At 47.6% G+C, this 9,682-nt stretch overlaps 1 protein-coding gene across 2 annotated transcripts in view; it reads left to right on the forward strand.

Moving 5' to 3' along the window:
- Positions 1-3,115: 3,115 nt before the first annotated feature.
- Positions 3,116-9,682, forward strand: part of AACS (acetoacetyl-CoA synthetase) — a 48,990-nt gene continuing 42,423 nt past the window's right edge. For both annotated transcript variants that reach the window (XM_015810700.1, XM_015810708.1), the window contains exons 1-2: positions 3,116-3,233; positions 8,244-8,347. In XM_015810700.1, the coding sequence (XP_015666186.1) occupies positions 3,116-3,233; positions 8,244-8,347 (222 nt within the window). The remainder of the gene's footprint in view (positions 3,234-8,243; positions 8,348-9,682) is intronic.

A 9,682-nucleotide genomic window follows, 5' to 3' on the forward strand; every position in this document is an offset into this window, starting at 1 on the left:
ACCTTTGTTGGCTGCCCCAGGTGACTCCTAGGAATAAAAGATAAACCTGAACAAATGTAGGAAGAAATCAATTAAGAAAAAAAATATATTTTATTTTCAAATCTAAGTTTTTTTCCCTCCTGAACATTTCATGACAGTGAATGTATTAATAGGTTAACATAATTTGATTTAAAACTGATTAATTGGGGGGTTTTTTGGTAATTGAGGGGTTTTTTTTGCAAAGAATCTGAGTTTGAGTGTGATGTTTTTTCTTTACACACACATACACACACACACACACACACATACATACATACATACATACAGGTAGTCCTTGACTTATAACCACAACTGAGGCCAGAATTTCCATTGCTAAGCAAGACAGTTGCTAAATGAATTTTTCCCATTGAACGACCTTTCTTGCCACGGTTGTTAAGTGAATCACTGCAGTTGTTAAGTTAGTAACACGGTTGTTAAATGAATCCAGCTTCCCCATTGACTTTACTTGTCAGAAGGTCGCAAAAGGGGATCACGTGACCCTCCCGGGACACAGCAACCATCATAAATATGAGTCAGTTGCCAAGCGTCTGAACTTTGATCACGTGACCCAAGGGAAGGCTGCAACGGACGTAAGTGTGAAAAACGGTCTTAAGTTCCTTTTTTCAATGCCGTTGCAACTATGAACGGTCACTAAATGAACTGTTGCAAATCAAAGACTACCAAAACCAGGGGTAGGCAACCTTGGCTCTTTTGTGACTCGTGGACTTCAACTCCCAGAATTCCTGAGCCAGCCATGCTGAGGGGAAAGGGAGAGGTTTCCAAGCTGAGCCATGCTGGCTCAGGAATTCTGGGAGTTGAAGTCCACGAGTCATGAGGGGGCCATAGTTCCCCCATGCTTGCTCAGGAATTCTGGGATTGAAGTCCACGAGTCATGAAGGGGCCATAGTTTCCCCCATGCTGGCTCAGGAATTCTGGGAGTTGAAGTCCACCAGTCATGAGGGGGCCAAGGTTGCCTATCCCTGACCTATATAATTTTTATGGTAGAATTTTCATGAATAAAAGATAAACCTGAACAAATATACAACTATACAAAAAAGAAGTTAAGAAAAACAGATACGTGCAAGATAGAATACAGATACTGTAGAAAAAAGATATTTAAAGAAACAATATCTGATCTCCTTTACAACAGTTACAAACGAACTTTGTCTCTCTTTGCAGGTTGCATTACATCATTCCCTTCTTCCCATATTCAATATCTGTTGTTAGTTGCGAAGTCGTGTCCGACCCATCGCGACCCCATGGACAACGTTCCTCCAGGCCTTCCTGTCCTCTACCATCTTCTGGAGTCCCTTTAAGCTCATGCCTCCTGCTTCAGGGACTCCATCCAGCCACCTCCTTCTCTGTCGTCCCCTTCTTCTCTTGCCCTCCATCTTTCCCAGCATCAGGCTCTTCTCCAGGGAGTCCTTCCTTCTCATTAGGTGGCCAAAGGACTTGAGTGTCAACTTCAGGATCTGGCCTTCTAAAGAGCAGTCGGGGTTGATCTCCTCCAGGACTGACCGGTTGGATCGCCTTGCAGTCCAGGGGACTCGCAGGAGTCTTCTCCAGCACCAGAGTTCAAAGGCCTCCATTCTTTGGCACTCAGCCTTTCTTATAATCCATCTTTCACAGCAATACATTGCCACTGGGAAAACCATGGCCTTGACTAGACACACTTATGTTGGCAGGGTGATGTCTCTGCTTTTTATGTACGCTGTCTAGATTTGCCATAGCTTTCCTCCCCAGGAGCAAGCGTCTTTTAATTTCTTGGCTGCAGTCCCCATCTGCGGTGATCTTGGAGCCCAGGAAGATAAAATCTGTCACTACCTCCATTTCTTCCCCATCTATTTGCCAGGAATTGAGAGGGCCGGATGCCACGATCTTGGTTTTCTTAATGTTGAGTTTCAAGCCAACTTTTGCACTCTCCTTCTTCACCCGCATCAAAAGGCTCTTTAGTTCCTCTTCAGTACGTGTTAATCATCAACTCATTTCCCCCCCATTGACAGCAGCAAAAAGACCCCCCCCCCAAAAAAGTTATCCTAACCCTCACTGTCTTTTGTAAAAATCCTTGCAGGTAGTTCTTGACTTAGGACCACAATGGAGCGTTGCTAAGCGAGACAGTTGTTAAGTTTTGCCCCATTTAACGACCTTGCTTGCGACAGTTGTTAAGGGAATCACTGCAGTTGTTAAATCGGTCACCCGGTTGTTAACTGCTTTCCCCCATTGAGTTGGCTTGTCCGAAGGTCGCAAAAGGGAGTCACGTGACCCCAGGACGTTGCGACCGTCGTAAATATGAGTCAGTTGCCCTGCGTCTGAATTCTGATCACGTGGGATCTGCAATGGTCGTGAGTGTGAAAAACGGTCATAAATCCCTTTTTTCGTCGCCGTTGTAACTTTGAACGGTCACTATACAAAGCGTTGTAAGTCGAGGACTACCTGTATTTTAAATTTCAGAGTAATTTGGTCTCCTGGGAGCTTCCTGCGCGACCCGATTCCGATTCCACCTCTATTCCTCAACCCGGCCTACCTTGCAGAGTTGTTGTAAATACAGTGTTTCTCAACCTTGACCATTTTAAGGCATGTGGACTTCAACTCCCAGAATTCCACAGCCAGCAATGCTGGCTGTGGAATTCTGGGAGTTGAAGTCCACATGCCTTAAAATGGTCAAGGTTGAGAAACACTGTATAATGTAAAAAAAACAACCACGACCTGCAATTAGAGGAAACTCAGAAAGGAAGCCACACATTCATAAAACCGAGTTGCGTGGATTCCCACGGGCGTCAACCTCCTTGGCAAGTTGCACTTGGCGGGTTTTATGGTGTGTGTGTGTGGGGGGGAATTTTGCACGCCCGTGTTCACGCTGACTCCCGTTGCAAAAATCGGCTTTTTTGGACCCGCGCACTCTTTTTTGTTGTTGTTTGGTTTTGCTCCGCCCTCTGGCGGAAGTTCACCCGGGCGGCGCGGAGAGGTGACGCGTCCTATAAAAGGCGCCGGCAGGAGGCGGAGCTCCGCAGTCCTGCTCGGACCGGCGAGGTGGTCGCTCTTAGTACCGAAGCGCAGGGCAGCGGAGGGCGAAGCCGGGCTGTGCCCAAGCTTGACGATGTCTGGGGAGCTGGAGATCATGGAAGCGCAGCGGCTGTGGGAGCCGGATTCCAAGCGCAACACCAGCATGGACCGCTTCAGGGCGGCGGTCACGGCGGCTTACGGCATCCGCCTGGGTGAGTCCCTTGCGGGGAAGCCGGGCAGAAAAGCCCCGCCTGGGATTAGGCATGTGTGGATGTTTGATGGTGTGAAAAGTCTCGTCATCACAGGATGTCAGCTATTGCAAGTCAAGCTGCCTTTTGCAATTGACGAATAGAGATTGTGTCAATGCCCAATGTCGTTCACGTGTTTCTGAGGTCTCTGTCCATCTAGGGATCTCGGAGTCAACTGGTAGACAAATGAAGCTTAGGAATAGGAATAGGAATAGAATAGAATAGAATCTGGAAGGGACCTTGGGGGTCTTCTAGTCCAGCCCCCTGCTCAATCAGGAGAATCTCTACCATCTCAGACAAGTGACTATCCAGTCTCTTCTTAAAAACCTCCACTGATGGAGCCTCGCCCACGATTTCTGGTGGCAAGCTGTTCCACTGGTTGATTGTCCTCACTGTCAGGAAGTTTCTCCTTAATTCCAGGATGCTTCTCTCCTTGATGAGTTTCCATCCGTTGCCCTTCCTTCCTTCCTTCCTTCCTTCCTTCCTTCCTTCCTTCCTTCCTTCCTTCCTTCCTTCCTTCCTTCCTTCCTTCCTTCCCTTCCCTTCCCTTCCCTTCCCTTCCCTTCCCTTCCCTCTCTCTCTCTCCCTCCCTCCCTCCCTCCCTCAATGATTTCTGGAGGCAAGCTGTTCCACTGGTTAATTGTCCTCACTGTCAGGAAGCTTCTCCTTAATTCCAGGTCCCCTTCCCCGTTGCACCCCAGTTCCCTCCCAGGAGGCAGAACCGCCTCTCCTCTTGGGATTCCCCCCTCCACGCACACACAACGGCCCTGCAAGGTAGGCTGCGTGCCTTTGCAATGGGCAAGATGCGCTGCCTGGGTCGGCAACCTGGCGCCCTCCGCAGGTTGGAGGCCCGCCGTCCTTATGCTGGGCTGATGGGGACGGGGGCTTGTGGGGTCTGGGCACCCTGGCTTGGCAGCGGAGGGAAAGATGGATTGCCCTAAGAGGGCGGTGATTTGATCTTTATTTTTTTGATGCATTTGGGAGGTAGGCAGCCGTGAATCGTGATGAGTGGAGCCTCCAGAGGGGGATGGAGTCTACCTTGCAGCAGCAGACGCCGGCGGGGAAGTTCAGATTCCTCCAATGGGGCTTCAGTTGTGCTAACCTACTTGGCACAACCGGGCGTGGGGGGTCTAGCTTGCGAATGAACCCGTTGCTGCCCCATAAGTTGGAGCGGGTCCAAATTCTCCCACACACACACACACATTTCATCTCCCTCCTCCAGCATGTCCAACAGAACCTCTAAATTTACCTGTCAGGCATGTTTGCATGTGCCCAGCCATTCTGCATCCCACCCACCTATTTTATCCTTCCCGAGGCCCGTAGCTTCTCACGACAACGTCTTCAGCCCGGCTGATGCAAGATCACAGCCTTTGTGCAATCACAGGAGCAGTCGGGGAACACACCAGACCCATCCTGACGTAATTTGCAAGCCGGGAGGGTTACCTGAGCGAGGGTCTTCAGGTGTGCTTGCCAGCCGAGAGGGTCCCTTAAGACTTTATAACTCCCAACGAAGGAGAATATTATGGTAGCTGGGGGTTGAAATGAGATGGGGGTCCCTGGTGCTCTCTGAACTTGCTTGTTTTCTTGCAGATGTTTCATTACACAAGCCAGGTAACGGCATCAGTGATAATAAGCTAGTAAACTTACTAGCGCTGCTGATGTTACCTTAGCTGGGTAATGAAATGCCTGCAAGAAAACCAGCAAGCTCAGAGAACACCCAGGACCCCATAGTCCTTCCTTCCTCCCCTCCCTAAATTCCCCTCCCTTCTAGCACTGATGAAGTTCCCTAGTTGGGTAATGAAACGTCTGCAAAAAAACAAGCAAGCTCAGAGAGCATCCAGGACCCCATAGTCAGTCCGTCTTTCTTTCTTTCTTTCTTTCTTTCTTTCTTTCTTTCTTTCTTTCTTTCTTTCTTTCTTTCTTTCTTCCTTCCTTCCTTCCTTCCTTCCTTCCTTCCTTTCTTTCTTCCTTTCTTTCTCTCTCTCTCTCTCTCTCTCTCTCTCTCTCTCTCTCTCCCTCCTTCCCTCCCTCCCTCCCTCTCCATAAATTCCATTTTCTTCTAGCACTGATGATGTTCCCTAGTTTGAGTAATGAAACGTCTGCAAGAAAACAAGCAAGCTCAGAGAGCACCAAGGACCCCAGAGTCAGTCTGTCTTTCCTTCCTTCCTTCCTTCCTTCCTTCCTTCCTTCCTTCCTTCCTTCCTTCCTTCCTTCCTTCCTTCCTTCCTTCCTTCCTTCCTTCCTTCCTTCCTTCCCCCCCTCCCTAAATTCCACTCCCTTCTACCACTGATGATGTTCCCTAGTTGGGTAATGAAACATCTGCAAGAAAATAAGAAAGCTCAGAGAGCACCCAGGAACCATAGTCCTTCCTCCCTCCCTTCCTTCCCCCCTCCCTAAATTCCACTCCCTTCTACCACTGATGATGTTCCCTAGTTGGGTAATGAAACGTCTGCAAGAAAACAAGAAAGCTCAGAGAGCACCCAGGAACCATAGTCCTTCCTCCCTCCCTCCCTCCCTCCCAACACTGATGATGTTACCTAGTTAGAACCCCGTAGTCCTTCCTTCCTCCCCTCCCCTCCCTAAATTCCCCTCCCTTCTAGCACTGATGATGTCACCTAGTTAGACACAAGCAAGCCCAGAGAGCACCCAGGACCCCTCGCTTTATAACTTGTAAGCTGTCCAGAGTCGCCTCGTAAGGGAGATGGGATAGCATAAACATTCAATAAATAATAATATAAACAAGACTTTGAGGCCTCTTACTGTTGGGTGACGCAGTCTGAACACCCCAGTTTTTGCCTTGCAACCAATAGGACCCCAGAATGCAACCATCATGTTGTATTTCAGTGGCCCCTGACCCACGTGGATTTGTGTCATCTTCCAGGGAAAATCTGTTTTTGTTTTTCTTTTAATTCCAAGAAACTGGGTCTCTAGTCCTCAAGGCTTGTACAAATCAACATTTTGCATTGGGCTTGGGGGTGTCTTTCCGCAATGTAGTTTGGATCAGCTGCCCGGTTTCTGGTCCCTTTGCCTTCCTTTTCTTCTCTGCAGGGTGAAATTCGTAGGAAAGAGAAGATTGTGTGATTGCGGTTGTGTGTTCGGGTTCCCCAAAGAGAGCAGATTGTGTGTTTTACGTGTGCCAAGGCCTGGTGCTTTTTTTTAGGAACGGAGCCAGTATGCTGTAAAAGGAACATTTTACAGGATTTCTTGTTTCTTACAATTTTAGGCCGCTGAATTTTTTCTATTGAGCAAAAATAGAACACCTGCATAGGGGATTCTGTACTACAGTTCCCATGTGGAGAGGCACTAGGGACTTGTAGTTTGGTCTCCTGGTCATTTGGGACACTACAGAGCCCCCCCCCCCCCCATTTGTGGCCTAACGTGTCAGCGGGGTGTGATACACAACAACACCTTGCCATGCTGCATGGATTTAATTTGGGCCTTCTGTTTATCCATTAGAAGAATAACTGGGCAAATGTTTTCTCTTTATCCTTGATGTGAAAAAATAAATGCAAAATGTCTTAGATGGGGAAGGAGAATTAAGCAAGGCCTCTGTGCTTGTGTGAGTGTGTGTGTGTGTGTAATTTTAAAAGAGATTGTGTTAGCTTTAAAAAATAAAATGTGCCAAAGCATCCAACTGAAGCTGTTGTTCTCCTTTTTGCATTTTTTTCCCCTCGGCTATTGCTCTAGTTTACAAGTGTGATCGTGGGTGTGGGTTTCCGAAATAAATAGATAGGCTGGAAAATAAAACCTGGTTTAATTAGGCAGCATCCCTGCGTTTAGCTTCCAAGCAACTTCTTTTGCGGGCTTCAATGAAAAACAATATGGCTGGAGAAAACTAATCACTGGATCTGGAAAAATAAATACGGATTTGGTAAAACCTGATAATACAGGTAGTTCTCAGCTTACAACTTCCATTTAGGGATGGTATGAAATTACAACGGCATTAAAAAAAGGTGACTTGTGAGCTTTTTCACACTTACAATTTTTGCAGCATTCCCGGGGATCACATAATAACAATTCAGATGCTTGAAATGTTTATGACTTATATTTATGATGGTTGAACGGTCCAGGGATCCTGTGATCGCTTTTTGCCACCTGACAAGCAAAGTCGATGAGAAAGCCAGATTTACTTAACCGTGTTGTTGACTTAATAACTGCAGTGGTTGACTTAACCGTGGGGAGAAAAGTGTGTGTGTGGGGGAAAACTCACACAACCGCTGCCTTATGTCGGGCTCAGCTGTCGTAAGTCGAGAATTACCTGTACACTTTAGGGGGAGAGGAATAGAATTGGGGTGTCCTGCACTATCCTCGGCATTGCGCGATAATTAGAGCTTCATTTTTCTAAATAATCCCCCCCTCCTTTTTTTTTTCCTTGCCAGTTATGCATCTCTTCCTTGTTATTCCCCCAGGGAAATAAAAAGGAGAGCCAAATAACCAGAAGCAATCTCTGTTTGCTCTAGTAATTTCAGAGACCGGGTTTGTTTGCCTGGGGGGGCCCCATCAGAAGCCAAGATGGAGAGACATCACCTGACCCGTTAAATCAGGAAGAGAGAAATAGCACCAAGGTGTTTTTTTGGGGGGGGGCTTCCCCAGAAAATTTTTATTTTATCTGATTTTATTAGCTTTGCATTAAAGGTGCTCGTGAAGCTGTTTGTTGCAGACAAGCAAATAAAGCAACCAATATATATATATATATATATATATATATTTCCAGGCTTGGCAGGTGGCTTTTTTTTTTTTTTTTTTGCATCCGATGCTGCGCATGAGCAAAATGAGAGTAAAACCTGTAAAAGGGTTTGATTTGAACAGCTTAATTTGCTTTGCTGGAGAAAAAGGAGTAAAGATGGCAGAGTCCTAAACGGAGACGTTGAAAGGACTCTGCCGGTTTCGGCAACTGACTGACCGGTCTTTTTTTTTTAGGGAAAAACATTATGGAGAGGTTTTAATAACGGCTGTTTTTGTTTTTGCTTCCAGCCAACTACAGCGAGTTGTATCAGTGGTCTGTACAGCATTATTCGGATTTCTGGGCAGAGTTTTGGAAATTCAGCGGGATCGCCTATTCTCGGCTTTATGATGAGGTAAGCTGACAGGATAACAGAGTTGGAAGGGACCTTGGAGGTCTTCTAGTCCAACCCCCTGCTTAGGCAGGAAACCTTCTACCATTTCAGACAAACGGTTGTCCAATCTCTTCTTGAAACTTCCAGTGTTGGAGCATTCACAGCTTCTGAAGGCAAGTCGTTCCACTGAATAATTATTCTTACTTTTAGGAAGTTTCTCCTAACGGGACAATTAACCAGTGGAACAGCTTGAAATTTCCCCTTAGTTCCAGGTTGCTTCTCTCCTTGATTAGTTTCCATCCGTTGCTTCTTGTCCTGCCTTCAGGTGCTTTGGAGAACAGGTTGAATCAGAATAGAGCTGGAAGGGACCTTGGAGGTCTTCTAGTCCAACCCCTTGCTCAAGCAGGAGACACTATACCATTTCAGGCAAGTGACTGTCCAGGTTCTTCTTAAAAACCTCCAGTGATGGAGCACCCACAACGTCTGAAGGCAACTTCTGTTCCACAGGTTGATTGTCAGGAGGTTTCTCCTAACAGTGAGGACAATTAACCAGTGGAACAGCTTGATTCCTTCTTCTTTGTGGCAACCCCTTAGATCAGGGGTAGGCCATCTTGGCTCTTTTATGACTCGTGGACTTCAACTCCCAGAATTCCTGAGCCAGCCATGCTGAGGGGAAAGGGAGAGGTTTCCAAGCTGAGCCATGCTGGCTCAGGAATTCTGGGAGTTGAAGTCCACGAGTCATGAAGGGGTCAAGGTTTCCACCATGCTGGCTCAGGAATTCTGGGAGTTGAAGTCCACGAGTCATAAAAGAGCCAAGGTTGCCTACCCCTGCCTTAGATATTGGGACACAGCTGTTTTTGGTGGACTGATTATCCAGGTTAATTGGGGACTGAGTCACGCAGAAGATGGTGGATGTCACCACCCACCTCATTATCGGTGGTCTTCTCCAGCTTCGGTGAGCAGAGGTTGACGGGGTCGTTCCCATCATTGGGCAAGTCAATAATCTCCACTTTCCTGGCCTTTTCAACCATATGATGGCCCGCTGCCTGGAGGCCGTAAGGGTCTGGATGGGGAGGAACAGACTCAGGCTCAACCCTTCCAAGACCGAGTGGCTGTGGCTGCCGGCGCCTCAGCATAGTCAGCTGACTCCATCGCTGAACCCTTCCAAGACCGAGTGGCTGTGGCTGCCGGCGCCTCGGCATAGTCAGCTGACTCCATCGCTGACTATAGGGGGCGAAATTTTGGCCCCCTCGGAGAGGGTGCGCAATCTGGGGGTCCTCCTGGATTCACGGCTGACACTGGAAGACCAGTTGTCGGCCGTGACCAGGGGGGCGTTTTATCAGGTACGCCTGATAC

Source organism: Protobothrops mucrosquamatus, unplaced genomic scaffold (assembly GCF_001527695.2).
Source record: "Protobothrops mucrosquamatus isolate PMUCROS unplaced genomic scaffold, P.Mucros_1.0 scaffold_39, whole genome shotgun sequence".
In the NCBI taxonomy this organism is placed as follows: domain Eukaryota; kingdom Metazoa; phylum Chordata; class Lepidosauria; order Squamata; family Viperidae; genus Protobothrops; species Protobothrops mucrosquamatus.